Source organism: Bactrocera dorsalis, chromosome 2 (assembly GCF_023373825.1).
Source record: "Bactrocera dorsalis isolate Fly_Bdor chromosome 2, ASM2337382v1, whole genome shotgun sequence".
Lineage (NCBI taxonomy): Eukaryota > Metazoa > Arthropoda > Insecta > Diptera > Tephritidae > Bactrocera > Bactrocera dorsalis.
In genome coordinates this window covers 9,357,558-9,375,620 of record NC_064304.1, presented here as the reverse complement: position 1 = coordinate 9,375,620, position 18,063 = coordinate 9,357,558, and the positions used below count along the sequence as shown (strand labels likewise).

General features: G+C 33.3%; 2 protein-coding genes across 4 annotated transcripts in view; one reads left to right on the top strand and one right to left on the bottom strand.

The window, feature by feature from the left end:
- LOC105234145 (uncharacterized) overlaps positions 1 to 13,243 on the top strand; it is a 56,042-nt gene extending 42,799 nt beyond the window's left edge. Inside the window, exons 1-7 of one of the 3 annotated variants that reach the window (XM_029548482.2) lie at positions 5,401 to 5,555; positions 11,074 to 11,442; positions 11,569 to 11,656; positions 11,730 to 12,186; positions 12,254 to 12,384; positions 12,450 to 12,526; positions 12,608 to 12,904. In XM_029548482.2, the coding sequence (XP_029404342.2) occupies positions 5,436 to 5,555; positions 11,074 to 11,442; positions 11,569 to 11,656; positions 11,730 to 12,186; positions 12,254 to 12,384; positions 12,450 to 12,526; positions 12,608 to 12,667 (1,302 nt within the window). In that variant the 5' untranslated portion in view covers positions 5,401 to 5,435 and the 3' untranslated portion in view covers positions 12,668 to 12,904. Of the gene's footprint in view, positions 1 to 5,400; positions 5,556 to 11,073; positions 11,443 to 11,568; positions 11,657 to 11,729; positions 12,187 to 12,253; positions 12,385 to 12,449; positions 12,531 to 12,607 lie in introns of those variants that run through there. The other 2 variants (XM_011216421.4, XM_011216422.4) reach the window with 2 other exon arrangements.
- LOC105234163 (uncharacterized) overlaps positions 1 to 17,553 on the bottom strand; it is a 67,907-nt gene extending 50,354 nt beyond the window's left edge. The window contains exon 1 of the mRNA XM_049448464.1: positions 16,689 to 17,553. Coding sequence (XP_049304421.1) covers positions 16,689 to 16,758 — 70 coding nt within the window. The 5' untranslated portion in view covers positions 16,759 to 17,553. The remainder of the gene's footprint in view (positions 1 to 16,688) is intronic.
- Between the last annotated feature and the right edge of the window lie 510 nt (positions 17,554 to 18,063).

The window sequence follows — 18,063 nt, the reverse complement described above, 5'->3', positions numbered from 1 at the left end:
ACTACAATAAAATATTTCGTTTTCGTGTACAACTTGTGGTGAAACTGCAATGAGGAGGAAAATCTCTTTTGATTTGTCGCATTGGCGGCAAGTTGCGCCAAGGCAAGCTTCCCGTTTTAACGGTGGCAACTCGAATGGAACACTAAGCTCAGCAAAATTCCACAATTTATTTGCGAGATATTTTATGTTGCAATAAAATCGCCATAGTTTACAAGCAACAACAACAATAAGGCATGCATATATACATAAACAAATACAGTCACATATACATGGACAGTTGCAACACCGCAGCTTTCATCAATAAACGATAAACTTGATTTTCATTGACAATCATTGCAGCGAGCAACTCGAGCGGCGAGCATAAAATGCAAGGATGCACCTATACTGGTGTACAAACACACAACACATAAAAATGTACAGCTCGGCTGTCTAGCTTGCAGTACTTGCATGTATGTGTGGCTATACAGACCTTTGCGCCTTAGGCCGTTACTTGAGTTAGCAACAACACCAGGGCATATTTTTTAAAATACCTGCCCGCCGGGAAATGAATGGAAGGTGTGTTGTATCCTTTGGCTATGCTTCGTTTTATCTGCACTTCTGCTTTGACCATTGAACGGACTCAATATAATTGCAGCGCAACTTACTTTGCTGCAGTTTGTGGTTGAATTAATTTACGACAAGTGCTCGCCATTAGCAGCCACGAGAGGTTTTATGGTTGTCGGTGGACGAGGGCGACTGTAAAGGCGTTAGCGAGTGATGGTGCTGGGGGATCTCTTACTTTTATGAGACTGTAGCGAGGAATTATTAATTTTTCATTAATTGAGTGGTTGATGTTGTTGTATTTATTGATATAATAATGACTAAATAATCAAAATCGGATATTCGATTTAGAAAAACAATATCTCTAAACAAAATAAACGATTACTGCGGGATCCACATGAGAAATTATTCTTGTGTCATATTTTACTTAATGTATTACTGACGTGATTGATAAAGTTAATAAATCTATAGCGTGACTCCATCATTCGGGTCAAAAATTTAAAAAAAATTAAAGGGCGTCGCAATGGCTGTGCTTAAAGTATTTTTTTCCAACGATTTTTTTTAAGAAAATCATCTTATCTGATGAGGCTCTTTTCATATGAGTGGTGCGATGAATAAACAAAACAATCGATTCTGGTTCGAAGAAACAAATTATTCATGAACAAGCATTGCATTAACCTAATTCGACAGTTTGGTGTGGCTTTGGGCTGGTGAAATCATCGTTCCGTACTTATTTCCAAATGAACTTGGTGACACCATTACTGCCTCTTTACTATACTGTTACTTTTTATGGTCGCAATTGGACGAAATTGATCTTGATAACATTTGGTTCAAAAAATACGCGCTGAGCCACACAGTCCGTGCAGCAACCGAATTATTGCGAAAAAAGTTTTGAGCTTTGATTATTTAAAGAAATTGTGACACTGAATGGCCTCCAAGAATTTGTGATTTAACACCATTAGACTACTTTTTGTGGGGATATTTGAAGTCATTGGTTTTTAGCAATAAACCAGACCCCTTCAAGCTTTGGATGTCAATATTGGACGTGCTATTCATGACATACGACTTGGGTTAGTGGGAAAAGTGCTCCACCTCGATCAAAATAAGGCATATACATATATCCACATATCCAGAAAATCGGTTATACAAGTAATCAAAAACTCGTATGACTCCACCTGATCTTAGTGCTTTAAATGCAGTTCTAGAGAAAATATTTATAACATACCACTGCCTACGCCTAGAAAATGATAATCGCAATGACCTTTTCACCTAATTGCTTAAAGTTCACTGAGTGAGTTGAAAAAAGTCAGCTGACCTCACAAAAGGATCACATGAACCTTGCGCTACATATGTCATTACACGTATTAGTTCAGATTTGTTTTATGACTCTCCTTCCACTTTCTAAGTTTCACTAATGAAACGCACACAAATCTATAAAACCTCAACGTCGGCTGATTTTTTCTTTAAAAATAGATTGTGAGAAAGGAAGACGCACGAAAAAGGAAATATTCTTGGATTCAACTCAAACACGAAGTTCGTTGCGCCTCATTAAACTATGCTCATAGAAAAAGTTTTAGACAACTTGATGAACTAACTAACAGAAAAAGAGACATGAGAAGTTACTTCGCCCTACTCGTATGTGTCACAAACCCATCGTCATACTCAGAAGCAAGTGCAAGTGTGTGTGTGTGTACAGGATACAGGTTGATGATATTGCTTGTATTAGTTCGCTTTCATTCGTCGTTTTATTTGTTTTGGTTGTGGTTTGCGGTTGAAATACCTTTGGTACTCACTGAAATGGAAAACTGTATTTCTGATTTATATTTAACTTCCTTTAAAATTTTTTCCCATACGGGTATTGATTAGCTTTTTTAGTCATTAGCGGTATGTGTAGTGTGAGCAAAAGAAAATATTTGAAATGAAGTATTTTTTTAGCTTAGAAATTTTAAACAAAAATAATCAATTTAATTCAAAATATTGAATTTAATTTTGATTTGGTCCATAACCTGGAATATTGTCATTTCTTGTAGTGATACCACATTTATTGAAAAAATCTAGAAAAATATACAAGATAACTAACTAACATACAAGTATTTGCTGATGCATGCTATATGGGTCATTCGGAAAAATCTTTATATTAGGAATATTAGAGCTAAATTAGATATTGACCTGATTCAACACATTTTGAACACGCACATATACCACTATCAAACAAATTCTCTGTGAATTTCATTTATATATTTCAAACATTGACCTATATTTACGGCAAGAAGTCAACTGTAGATACTGGGGTCAACATATTCGGTACCTAGCTGCTTGAACAGTTTTGGTTGGATTTGCGTAATTTTTGGTCATAAGGTGGCATACTTTAAAGGAATTATTCATGCAAAGCTTATACAAATTTCTTCTTGATTTGTGAATTCGAATGGAATTTAAAATTGTGTTATATGCGAAGTAGGCGTGTCTGTGTATGATTTCACCCATTTTCACACTATAACATAAAAAGATCAGAGATGTCACTTACCAAATTTGGTTTAAATAAGTAGGACGAACCTTGGGATATATGATTTTTCCTAAAAGTGGGCGGCTATTTAAGTCCTCTCATGTCACCTCGGGAGTAAATTTCATGTCACTGTCCTATATAGTTATTAATTGAATTGGTTTTTGATTTTTTCACATAAATTTTGAGGTTATGTGAAAAAATTCTGTTAATAAAACTTATAGATTCTTTCATTATCTACAACATTGCCATATATCCTTTTTCTAAAGGACTCGTAGTTTTGCCGAAAATCGGAATAAATCATTTTTAACCCTTAAAAATGCAACCGCGGCCCTCCCCTTCCGTTTCCCGACCTCTGATCGCTCTTAAATTATTTTCCCTTTAATGTTTGGTTTTTTATCTTACGTTGTCGAAGGGATCTAATATCTAATATTTTTTTAAGTCTTCTACACTAGTCCATATGAATTTGAACAAATTATTACATAGTGAAAAAGAAAACTTTTTTTCCGAAATTTAACGATCTTTAAAAAGGGTATATGCCTTTTTTGGAAAATAGACTCGACTCTAAGTCGAAAAAAATATTTTTTTTATTTTTTTTTCATTACTCTACGAAATAATTCGTCAAGTTCATGAACTGTCGTATTTGTTGTCACATTTATGAAATGTTTTTGTTATTATTTATAAGCACTATGATTGAGTTTCTGAGCATCTGCTGTTCAAACTGTAATGTTTACTTATTTCATTCGAAATCATGCTAATATATTCCGAAATGATAATGAGGGTTTTAACTGTATGAAAAGTACCTCAAAATTATTTTCACATGGTATAGTACATACATATTTTTTATTTATTTATAGTTTTAATTCTCACTGCGTCTTGATAACACTGTATTGTTATGAAAAAAATTTACCATGCGTGATTTTCAACAGAATTTCGTAGGAACTTAAACGCATTGTTTGATTAAAGTTCACTTGGGGGTTCACTGTGTGTATTTTGCATATAAAATCCAGGATTTAAGTAAGAGTTTAGCTTAGTTTGAATATTCATGAACTTCTTGCAGAAAAATTTTCCATAAAATCCAGAATTTAAAGAAAAAAATAGTTTTTTAAATGTTTTTTCAATACTGAAAGCAAAACAGTATAGAAAAAAAAGATTTTTTTTGTTTCTAATCCAAAAAAACTTCTGCAATCGTTTTCTTAATAGCTTTCGGTCACAGGTTCAATGTTTCAATGCTTAGTGTTTTAAAGGAAATTTTCTTTTAATGGCTTATATGTTCAGTGTATTTTATTTTCGTCAAATCTGAGTTAAGAATTTCTTTGAACCGTCATATCTGATTTTTGAATTGTATTGCGCTTTTGGCACGTTTTGGATATTCCCACTACGCCATACTCACCAACATTTGCAGAAAAGACACAATTTAACTAACTGAATAATTTACAAAGAATTTTGAGACAGCAAAAATTCTAAATACACTTCGCTGTTAGTCACTTCATACTAGAAACAACAGGTAAACATTTGTACAAGTGATGAAAGAAATAACATTTTTTAATTTCCGATCGCAATTACTACATGCTGTTTACTTAGTTGACTAATCAAGCGGCCAATGTGCAACGTCATCGACACTTTGAAATTGATTAAAGATAACCAAATATTAGGGGAAGGCAGATAAGAAAAAGGTATTGAGAATTTGTGATAAGACGATAAAATAGGCCTCGGTGCTGACGCATAGCGCTCATGGAGTTAAGGTATGAATGAAGCAGCTGCGTTGCTTTTTATGGCATGACGAAGCCAAGCGAGCACAGAAAGAAATGGAGAATCATACGCAAACAAGCGCTGAAGAACCAAAACCATTGCCAAAAATTGAAAAACATTTATTGCGAAAATTATAAGTAATTGGAAAATTCCGAGAAAAGCAGCAATATCGTTCAAGTCACTTTTAGGTAGTCCAATTTCTGCACGTCAAATAATAATTTGTTATTTTTGCTTGAAAGCTTTTTTTTACTGTTTCATCTTTTTAATTTTTGGTGTTTTTTTCTCATTTGCCATTCATTTGTTTCCAATCGACAGTAATTTTTGGTATTAGGCTGTGTGCACACTAGAGCAGTGCGGTAGCGCAACATTTGTACCACTAGTTGCCCGTCTGTCTAAAATTAGATATTAAAAACTCTTTTAGAATAACGCGCTCTTTGCGTAAGAACGTACAAGAATTGCCTGTTACTTTCTTGGCGCAAACAAAGCGCGCGCATTATTCGTAATCTCTTAATTGTTTACATTCATATATACATATATGGATGTACATATGCGCGTGCCAGCTGTGCAAACTTCTGGAATAGTATAGCCTACACTTAAGATCGCTTAGTAAAAGGTCTTTGCGAGTATATAAACGCTTCTACTCATGCATCACTTCTCAATTCAACAGTTGATTTATACCCGACTGCACGCGCATAGAAGACGCTCGAGTCGCGCCGCGTTTGAGCATATCATTCATAATTGGAGTATTTATTATACCAAGAGTGTAAGTGAGAAGAGATACGAAACTGTTTATGGAAATTAAATATAAACAAAAAAAATTGGTTTATAGTAGAGAGTAGAGTGCGGTGAAGTAAAGCAACAATTGTACAGAACAAAATTTGATGTTAATGTTAACAGAATGTAATGTAAACAGAAGTAATTCAAAATGTGTGAATAATGGCCAAATAGTGCGGTTTAATTTTTTTCTTCTTTGTTTTTGTTCTTAAAATTGTACAAAGAAATATGTGAGGTGGGAAAATTAATTGGTTTTCTTAATGAAATAAAACGCGTATTTTAAAAAATGGATTTAGAAAATAATTTTGGTCTAAATAATTAATACACATGAAATAAAAAATAAATTTATTAAAAATATGGAGTAAATAAAAAAAAACAAAATATCTTAAATTAAGAAAAAATTATTCCAAATATTTCAAATAATGTCCAAAATTGTTTTTTTTTTTTTAAATCAATGGAGTTTAAAGTAATATGAAAAGCATACATTTGCGATATAAAGACATTGACTAAAAAAATAGTTTTCTTAATTGAGCTTTTTGTGCAAGAATTGAGTCGGTTCTTTATACACAAAAGTCAGGAAAAATAAAAAAAAGTGGAAAATATTCTGATTGTCCTATTGTCCTGAAATAAAAGCACCAATAATATGGGGGAAAAAAATAAATAAAAAAATCAATTAAATTAAAAAAGTAAAACAAAATTAAAAAATATTAAATTAAAATAAACTTAAACAAAATTTAAATAAAATAAAATATTCAAAAAAAAAAATTAAAAAAAATAAAAAATATATAAAATATCATACAAAATTAAATAAAGAAAATAGACAAAATCTAATAATAATCAATAAAGCGAAAAAGAAAATAATATTAACATAAATTAAACAAAATTCAAAAAAATAAAAAATAATACGAAATAAAACAATAAAAAAACATAAAATAAAATTATATTAAATTAAAACTAAATAAAATAAAATTCAAATGAAATAAAAAATTATATTAATGAAAAATAAAATGAAATAGAATAAAATTAAAAAAAATTAAAGTAAAAAAGTAATAAAAAGTTATGTAAATTATCACAAAAAACTAAATAAAGTGAAAATTAATTAAATAAAATTCAACGAATTAAAATTAAATTAAATTAGAGTTTAATAATACAAAATAAAATAAAATTAAATTTAAGTAATATAAATAATAAAATAATTAAATAAATTAAATAGAATAAAAAAAAATTAAATTAAATTAATAAAAAAAATTACATAAAATAAAATAAAATTAAGTATAACATTTCATTTAAATAAAAAGTTGAATTAAATACAATAATATTAACAAAAATTTTAAAAATTAAAAAAATATAGGAAAAAAATTAAGAGAAAAAATAAAATATTAAATTATGTTAAGTAAAGCAAAAAAAAACTAAACTAAATTAAAAATTAAATACGTTAAATAAATTTAAATACAGTAAAATTCAAATAAATTAAAAAAATATTAAAATTAAATACTAAAATATTTAAATAAAATAAAAAATAAATTAAAATTATATAAAATTAAGGTAAAAAAATGTATAAAATATGAAAAAAGTAAGTTATATACAGTAAAATAATATCAAAATAATTCAAATAAAATTTAATAAAACAAAAAAAAAATAAAATGGAAAAAATTGGGACAAAAAAAAATGAAGTAAAATAGAATTAAATAAAAAAAAAATTTAATTAAAATTATTTATAAAATAAAATTCAATTATTCAATGCAAATAAAATAAAATTTAGACAAAAAAAATTAAGCAAAATAAAATTAAAATTAAAAAAATTAAATATAGGTTTAAATAAAAATTGAAAAAAACCGGGTCTAAATCTTGTGATCAGTTAACCAGTTCTGAAAAGAGAATGTCAACTTGTCACCAATTAATATCAAAAAAAGGTTCAATTAACATAGAAAAAGCACTTTTTATGCGCACTAAATAGAATATTGAGATTATAAAATTATATGTGTAAAAAAATTAATATGAGAAAAGATTATTTTTGACCAACAAGAATAAATCATTGAGTTATGTGACCAAGTATTAATAAAATAATAAAGTGTAAAAAATACGCTTTTCAACAAAATATATTATTTAAATAATATATTATTTAAACGAAATTCGACAAATTTTGAGTACAACTTGCTAATTGCTTCAAAGGTTTTATTTGACTTCATACGGTTTTCATAAATTTTTTTGTCTTTTATAGAAGTAAAGTCAACTTTGAAGTGTTTTAACATATCATTTTGAGATTTATTTGTGGAAAAATTATTTTGGAGTTTTTGGAAATAAAAAACAAGTGGAAATAAACAAACAAGTTCCATCCATTGAGTAAAACTGCACTTTGGCTTTTAAAAGATTTAAGTAGTGATTAGTAACTCTACATAACGTAACGTCATACGTAAATCTACGAATAATGTAAAACGAAGTGCGAAAGTAGTTTTATAAAATGAGATTGGGGTTCTATAGATAATTTCACCAAAGCGCTAAAAGGCGTTGTACTAGCTTATAGTGATTTTATATAAAAAAGGAAGGTGTTCATGAGCACTAACTGCTGCGCGGGGAACAATACAATTTAGAACGCAGTGTAATCCTCATTTAACTGCTGTGCGATCTCACAAAATGCTCACGAGTTACCAAAAGCGAATGGTGATACAAATTTTCTTCGGCCTAGAATAAGTGCAGCTTTGTTAACAAGAAGCAAATTACAAAGGCCTTTAGACTCCAAAAATTCGAATAACTAACGAAATTAAAACTTTCAAATAACACAAAAGTTTTTGTTCTAATAACTTCTCAATAAAAATTTTTAACAATTCAAGCGAAAATAATTCAAATTTTCTTCATCAAAAAATCTCGACGGCAGCTGTCAATTTGTGTTGATAAATCTCCGCTGCTTTAGCTTTGACTAAAGTGCTTTGAGTAGCGGAACAAAAACAACAACAAAAATTTAAGTTTAATAAATACCACAACCAGCACATTTCAACCCACAACATGCCGAATTTCGCGGAGGCATTTGTAAAGTAAAAGTACCGTTACAAAGTCAAAATATGCAATTCAAACTTTTGCCATACGCAACGGCATATCTAGCGGCTGTTGCGGCTAAATTAAAAAGTTAACCAAACAAATCCACTGACAAGATGAGCAAAAGCCGCGCACTTGTTGTGGTTAGTTACAGTGTGGATTGCGAGCAGCCACAGCAAAATAACGGCGGTTTTCACCACAAAAAGAAAATGTAGTTTGCAAGAAAAAATTAAAAAGAAACGAAATAAAATAAGCAATAAACAAGGCGTGCGATTTTAAGTTACTGAATACATACAAATTACTAGGCATATGTATGTTGATCGGTATATATACATAATTTACATATTTATTACGCACAGCATTAAATTCTTGCCTTGGTTACGCTCGCAAAAGTGCAAAAACTGCAAATCTTCAAGGCTGTGTTACCTCTCCAACTTTAACTAGTAGGCCGGAAAGTATGCGTTTGGCTTTTTGTGTAAGTTTAATGAAACTATGCAACCAACTAACCAAGCAACCCCAAGAAGCAAGTTACCGGCGCAACCACAAAGCCAGCGCAAACTGAGAATTGCTCAAGCGAATTAACTTGCAAATATATTTGTTGTTAAAGCTAGCATTGAAAGCCATGTGTTTTTTTTTTTTTTTGTTTTACACTTTTGTCATTTCTATCTTGTTTTTGTTTTTATAATTGTTGTTGCCTTTTGTATGGCGGTCATTATTTATGCGGTTCGTGCGGAAGTACAATTGTTCAGCTGGCACTATCATGGCGTTCTGCATATCTTATGCGCATGCCCAGACACAATAATGCGACACAATAATGCGGTGTGTAATGTGATTCTTATTGCAATGTTCTTTACGAGTTATAAAAACGCGATAGATATGGCATTTTCAATTTGCATATAGGAAGAGCTTGCCTCCATTGTTGATGAAAGCGCTAATGAGGAATAAATATATAGAAATATTCATCGCATATTATTAGTCATCATTACTTCTATCAGGCGTTGCAATAAAGTTGTCAAATATGCAAATTATAGTAGTGAGAACTTAAGCCATATTAAACTTATTAGAAATTCACAGCCTTTCTTTTTAGTAGTATGTCTGTTTACTACAATAGGTAGAATCGAGTCAATACGTCTCTGAGCACCCACATACGTAATATACAGATTTTCGAACTTACGGGTGATGAAAACTTGACCCAGCCAGGTTATCAGAACCCAGCTGACTTTACTCCATATGATTGGTGATCGTAAGTGAGGTACTTTAATGAAAACCAGCGAACATTTTTTAGTATGTTGTTTGTTAATAACATGGGTTAATGGCAAAAGTATATAACATCGGGTCGATACTAAAGTCGATACTTAATATATATGTATACAAATTTTGCTACCACCTCAAGAAATTTCCCGATCTTTAATCTTTGCTAGTTGCAAGAGTATATAATATTTGGTTATACCCGACTTCTGCGGTTGTCTCGAACCTAAATCACTCTGCTATACAAATTTGATAAAAGAGAAAACATATCTATTTCCATATTTCAGCAGTTTAGATATATCTATTTGCATATATGCAAAAATATCTCTCAAAATGAGTTTTTCAAAATTCAAATTATTTTCAAAATTTCAGCCGTTTCAGTGCTGTGGCAATTCGGCCGGTTTAGTTTTAACCCTAAACTTCAAAAGAGTTAGCTTTTTGTATTTATTTCGAAAATAAAAAATAATTTCTTAGGCACCTTTACGAGATGTTTGTCGATGTCAAAAATACGGATATATACAAATACTAAGAAAGGATTTACTTTCATAAATTTTTAAATTAAAATAAAAAAAATTACAAATAATTTTGAGGTTTTTGGTAAAGAAAGTATAATACCTAGATGAAATTTTGCTATTTTCCCAAAATTTAAAAAAAAGTTACACAAATTTCTTCGCTGCACGAATGAATTATCTGGCAAACCTCCTTCAAGTACTTTTTTTCGTTCTATAAATAAGAAACCACATTTGAGAATCTTCACAGCACAATATTTGATTGACGACTTAATTTGAGAAAATTCGTTAGAAATTTATGAGTAGCAACGTATTCATATATAGTAAGGGCTTTCTAATGGCATTTTTTTTAACTTCAACAATAATTTCAATAATTAAAGTTCCCATTATTTTCTAGTGAAAATTTATATTCGGAAAAAATTTAAGTTTATATTTTTCTAATATCAGTATTAAATTATATTCTTTTACCATAAAGAAACTCTATAATAAACAAATATGCCTTTGTGCTACATGGCGTATACGTAATGTTAAAAATAAATGTTACGTATACGCCTATTATTCACAAATGCCGCCATTAAAGCAAAATGAAATAGTATGCACACAGTAAGGACTTTTATCAACATTTTTTATATTTTTTATGTCAGCATATTTTTATTAATATATATTTGTTTTGTTCGTTGCAATCTAATAATTTTATCTCATCAAATTTCCTTACAGTGGCAGCTGAAAACTAAAATAAAAACAAATATAAATAAAACTTTTTGTACTTGCACATCTGCGCGCGGCCACTTCCGTCTTGCGACAAACACGCCATTGAAATACACAGATAAATTGCATAAACATATAGACACACACACACACACAGTGATGACCTGGTTTAGTGGCGTAACTGCGTCGTATGACAGCAACTTCCGGTGTAAACGGATGTTACACGGCTATTTGTTTTTGGCATGTGCTTTACTGCTGATTGCGGTGCCGGTGCCGGTGAATGCACGTCCCAAGGAGACGACAGGCGATGTTATCATACCGCTGGACGACGCTGGGCTGGCGTTGAGCGAGGAATATGGCGATGTGGATAATATTGAGGTGGGTGGCTACTAAAACAGTTGTGTGTATGTGCTGTACTGGTTATTTAAATATGTATTTAGGCGTCGTAAACGCCATAAATCACCGTAATTTTATTTAAACCGACGTTTTTGTCTGTACCTTCAGTTCCACCATGCGAAAATCGTCGATGGCGTGCTACAGGAAGATCACCCAGTTATTATGTATAAAGAGGATTTCGTGAGCGAAGATTTTGGTAAATTATGCTCATTTATTAATATGCATACATATAAAAAATTATATTTTTCTCCACTCCTCCACCCAAACAGTGCCGAAAAAGAATAACACACATCGCTTGCGTAAGCACAAAGATCCGGCGCATCGCCGCCGCCGTATCAACGATCAATCCAACTCGGAGCAGTATCATCCATTGCAACCCGAGAAAATCTATTTCGATATATTATCCTCAGCACCGATTGTTACCTCCGATGAGTCAAAGTCTACCAATTCGAAGGCGCACGTAGAGGTCATTTCTCTAGCCGATGCTGACGCGAAGCTGGTAGATGGCGAAGATAAAGCCAAGCGCCTGCTTAATAAGCGGCCCAAAAAATTCCAACATCATCGTCAACGTCGCGATACGGACCGAATTTGGCATCGTGAACATCTGGTGCAGAAACGTCACCAAAATCCTTATTATCGCTTCAAAGGCGCAAATTCGATCAGTTCATACCCAGTAGTACCCAACCACTACTTACCGAGCTATGAGCCGGTGAAGCGCTATCAAAAGTAACTATAACTGAATTTATTGAACAAATTCCTGATAATTATGTTTTTTAATTTTTTTTTTGCGCAGACAACCTGTTGCCGGCGACTTCTATAACGGCCCTGTTAGCACGCTGCCTAAAATTACGGTTAATACGCGTTTTGGCGGCGAAGACAACACGGATCGCGTAATTTGGCGCGATTATACGCCAACCAGAAATCGTAAGTACTAAATGCCACACACAATTACAACAACATAGTAATGACTGCTAATACAATATTTGCAGCCAATAAACGCTTGAATATCACTGTGGGCACACCCAGGCCACTGTTTTCGCGTCGCACGGAATCACCCCTTTCAGCTGTACGTAAGTATCCAATTAAAGAAATCGAAACTTTTGCTTACATTAATCATTTCCGTTTCCCTACTTTGAAAAATATGTAGCCCCAAGAGACGAGACAGGAGCAGCAAGTAATTCAGGGCCTGTTCGTCGTCCCGTCGTAACGGAAGCGCCCATCTTTCAATTGCCCACAGCCCCGTCCACACGCCCGCCACCACCGACACCGTCAACAGCATCCCCTTCCACCGCCTGCGTGTGGGCCATAGCCAGCTGTTGTGCGCCCAACGACTCCGAGGTGCGGTATGGCTGCTTCCGAACCTATGGTTGTAATTTGGTCTTTTGGAATTTGAATCCCTGTGCGGACAATATACGCGACAATGTCATCGACTATCTGAGCAAACAGTACGATTAGAAGAGCGCAGCATGTCGCATGTAAGGCAGTTACTAGTATTTAAAATTGTCACAAAGCATTTATTAACCATAGCCTAGTTCGTAAGTTTAAGTTATTGTATGCTGTTTTTCTTTTGTTTTTAATTTTTAATATACCGTTTTTAATGATGCTGTATTTTTATAAAAAAAAATGGATTTTATTTAAAATTGCTAACGATCGTATGCCTTTATTTAAGCAACTATACTCACAGAGATTGTGTAATTGCTTGATTATAATCTGTTAAAATAAGAAGCATTGAACATAAAAAAAATAAAAAATACATTTTTATGTTTGAGTGCCTCAAAGAAAACTAAGAAGTTTTATTTGAAGAAATGGTATTTTGCATATTTAATAGGAGATCCAAGTAAAGGTGTTTTTTCAATGGCATTTATTCGATAGATTACGCGTGAGTCGTGTCAAGAGTAAGGAACCTCGAATCGTCCTTTATTATTAGACTATGGCAGAAGCCTTCTCAACATGATAAGAAATAGTAATAGAAAACAGACCAACCAAGCCTCTCAGCTACAGTGCCTTCACAAACATAGACACAGTATAAGCACATACACATATATATATATGTATATGTGCACTTTTTGATAACTATGTATAAGCGAATACTCGAAACGCACAATGGATAACATAATTATTATCAATCAAACTTGAAATACACCGCTTTCCAGCAATACAGCCAAGCCCTTCTGCGCAATTATACCTACATACTAAATTGCAATGAGCTTATCGCTTGTCCATATTAAACTGCTTTTAACCAGCTCTTAATGCTAGTTTGGGGGCAATTTATGCAACCGCGAATCGTTGCAGCGCCCATTCATTACGCTTCGGGCCCAGAACACTCATTAGTTTGGTGTTAGGCTGGCCTAGGCGCGTGTAGCTCAGACGGTGCCAATTAAGCGTTGGTCGCGCTTTGTTGTTGTTGTAACAAATACCTGAGCGGATTTTTGGCTTAGCGTAACGCTCGAGGGTAGTTTGTTAATTAATTGTTAGTGGTTTTGTGGCTTTGAAATATAACATTTTTATGAATATATAAATCTTCCCTATAAAATGTGTAAGTATTATTGATCGGTGTCGCCGAATTGGGTCAATATCAGTTCATAAGTTAAAGTTTGGAGTATAGCACTATTTCCACTGTTTGAGAAAGTATACATCAAACAAGTTGTATATCTTTTCATAGACCCTTTAATTCATAGTATGCCTATGTATGTATATAAAAGAGGCTTTTTAAGCGACCTAGACTGCTCAATTGCTCACTGAGTATATAACTCAAACCAAAGGTTAGCTAATACTGTGAAATATTTTATTTCACTATATTTAATATTTACTTAGAAATTCCGCTAAATTTCAGCAGAATCAAGACCACGGATTCATTGTAAGTCTTTTAAAATAGAGAAATATATGTTTCCAATTAAACTTATTTAAATATAATTACACCAATCCAAGCTTTTGATTACATAAATTAAGAGTTAATCTACCTCAATACATTCTAAGCCGTCACATCTGTTTGGTATATAATATTTTTGTAATTTTTTTTTATGTAGATTTCCTTAGTGCATATCCCAAGAGCAGTATTGCTTTTCCTTGTTTCTTGACTCATCATGTAACACATGTCGCTTAGGTAACGCATTTAACTATTTAGAAACGCTTTGTGATAAGCAGCTGTTCTAAATATATTCTACTGAGTAATGTGACACATATTTTTTCCATGCTTGAGTCACTACAAAGGTTTCTGTCGGAATCTTGGGCGCATTTCTTGATGTAACTAGGAAACAGTTATTATTGTTCTTGTTGTTGTTGTGCGATACAATTTTACTATTTTCTATGCAAATTACTTTATTTTTTTCAATTTTTTCTTGCTTTGTTATTATTTATCGCTTCATATATATTAACTGTAGCTATGAATACGTCATTTCCTTTTTTTTGCATGAAAGCTATTGCCTACCGTTTAAGTGCTGTTGTAAAACTGATATTGCAACCTCGTCATATGATTTATCGTTAGATTGAGACAAATAGACATTAGTGGGACCGAATGCATTCTATTGCATGAAGATTTGAAAGTAAAAAAAAAGTTGCTTCTTGTTCGGATTCCACACAGTTTGTTAATCGCTCAAAAAATGTTCATGCCGTTTGATCGAGAGAAATGTTAAAAAATTACGTTAGCGGTGCTTCGAAACACGTCAATGCAAATGTGATTTTATGATTATCAGGTCTCACGCATCTAGTGAAAAGACTAATCCTGACTTGGCACCGAATTACTCCTTTATACCGAGGTGCTTAAATCGGTACTCGTTAGTAGTGCGTTGCGATTTTTACGATAGATAAAAATATCGAATAAAGAATTTGTGTCAAATTTTGAATTTCTAACTAAATTCCGTGTTCATAACCTCTGTCAATGTTGGAAAAAACTTAAGGTGATTCAGTTTTATCAGAAACACCAGGTACGAGTAGTACAAAAACTTCAAAGATGGTCGGGAGATCGTTGAAGACATGCCTCGTTCTAGACGACCTTCGACCGCTTCAACTAATGAAAATATTAAATAAGTGAATGCTTGAAGATCGTCAGAGGTCAACATCTTACGTGAGTCCGTTGGAATGATTTTGGTGAATATTTTGGGTATGAAATGCCTACTTGCTCAACTTGTTCTGATAAAGTTGATTTTTTTCACAAAGAGTACCGTAAACATGTAACTTTGGACATGCTTCATCGTTTGAATTCCGATCTCATATTCATGGATAGTATTATAACTGCCGGTGAGATATTAGTTTATAAGCTTGACATGCAAACAAGCCAACAATCTCTGAAAATGAATATTGAGACGTTGACGTTAGGATATTCATCGAAAATGAGCGCAATTGTGGAAGAACAATTCATGGATTTCATACGATGACAATGCTCCATAGCATTGAGCCACGATTGTGACCGGATTTAAATTCAAAAAAGCATTGAATACCATTGATATTTCACTGTATTTACCAAACTTGGCTCGGTGTGATTTTTTCGTGTTCCCCAAACTGAAATTGCCGCTCCGTGAAACCCGCTTTCAGTCGATGGAAGAGGTAAAACAAAACTCGTTGAAGAAGCTAAAGGTCAAAAAGTGCTTAGGGAAAGTGTTTCGAGGATTGGAAAATTCGTTGGCATAAGTGTATAACATCTGGTGGGGAAAAATTAAATATTTTGCGTTTTATTCACATTTTCCGGGTATATGTATAATGACCTATCATTGTTAAATGAAATTGAGGTTTAACAAAGTGACATTCTATTAAAAAAATGTCGTGTGTTAATAAAAAAAATGAGATGATTTTTAAATCAAATAATTTTGAATACAAATATTTGTAGCTGTGTAGAATTCTACGGAAAATCCAAGGAGGTGTTTTGAAAAAACAACGCGTTAAAAATAAAATGACTAAGCTGGTTAAACTGGGCGGCTACACTTTAGAAATCAGTAACTAAAAAATATTCGGAATATTCATTAAAATTTATGTTATTTTTACAGCTATAAACCATCGAAATATGTAAAAAAAAATATTTTACGAATTTCAAATTAAGGACTTTACTGCTAGTTGATTAATATTCGCAAACAGAAGCACGTTGTGCACCGCAATATGCGCATTCCGAATGAGTGCACTCTGCTACCTGTTGCCGTCATACACAAACAACACCAACACATTCGGGCATTACACTATTTTCCAATTTGCATAGCACCAAATGAAATATTTGCTTACAGCTATTTTTTCGGACTTACCGCTACCACCATCGTAGGATTTTATGGTGGAACCGCTGGTGTTCGACCGCTTAATTTCGCGTCGGCCCATTTTATTTGCTGGTGGCGTGGCTAAAACGACTTCTACACCCCCCTCGTTTAGAACTGACGGTGGGCTTAGTTGCTCCTCGGCTTCGCTGCTAAAATCGGCGTCGAATTCGGCACGCGATTGCTTTGGGTGGTGTTGGTAATGTTGGCGCGACTGTTGTGTTATTTGATGTTGCGACTGTTGATGTGTGTTGACTTTGCTGGAATGGTGGTGGTGGTGGTGGTGGTGTGGGTGTTGATGTTGATGCAAATGCGGTTGGTAATAGTGTGAGTGATGTTGTGGTTGGTAGAAATGTTTGGGTGAATTAGTGGCGGATGTGAGTGCGGGGGTGCTTGTGGTGGATGCGGCTAAAGCGACGGCTGTTGTTGTCGCCAGCGATGGTGTTGAACCGGTTGCTAGTAGCGCGAGATTTGGTGGGAATTCGAAATATTTCACCTGCAATGGATTGCCTGGTGTGCTGCCCTTTCTGCTGGCTGTCGGTGTGCCTAGCGCGTCTGATGTATGTGTTGTAGTTGTTGTTGTTGCTGCGCTGCCTTTCGCTTTGTGTTGGTTAGTGTGATTGTTGCATGTGGCTGCGCCTACTGTGCTATGGCTATTGGTTGTTGTTGTTGCTGTGCTGTTTGTGTTGCTGTTGTAGTTATTGTTGTTGTTGGTTGTGGTGTTGTTGGTGCAATGGCTGCCGGCGCTGTGCGGTGTGGGTGGTGGGGGTGGACAAGCGTTGATGCTACCGCTGCTGCTGCTGGTAAATGATGGCTTGCGCAGTGATAACGGTCTCAACCCTTTAGCAGGGTAAAGCGGGTACTATCGGCCAGCAATACGAACCCAATCGCGATGGTCACTGTTATACCAGACGCCTGTAATTGCGATTGAGAAAAAAACAAAAACAAACACTATAATTAGAGCATGGTACATATGCTATTTCGTTGCTATTAATGAAGCTATAATTGGATTCGTTGTGATGGACGTGAAGAGCACTGGGCCCATTTACAGTGGCTTGCGAAGTTTAATGCAAAACGGATTTTTATTTGCGATGTTGTTTTTATTGTTTTATTGTAAAAACAAGGTACATCTTTTGGGATTAAGTTTGGTTAGAGTTAAAAAAAAATTGTAATCATTACAAATAGGTTTAGAATACTCTACGTAATGATTACAAGATTTCCGAATTGTAATTATTTTTTGTAAAAATTTAAAAAGTTTCGAATTATTTTTGTTATGATTGGCAAAACATAAAATCATCTTGGTAATCATTAAAAAATGTAGAGATGTTTTTAGTAATGATTACAAATGAATGAAGGATCTGTTATATCC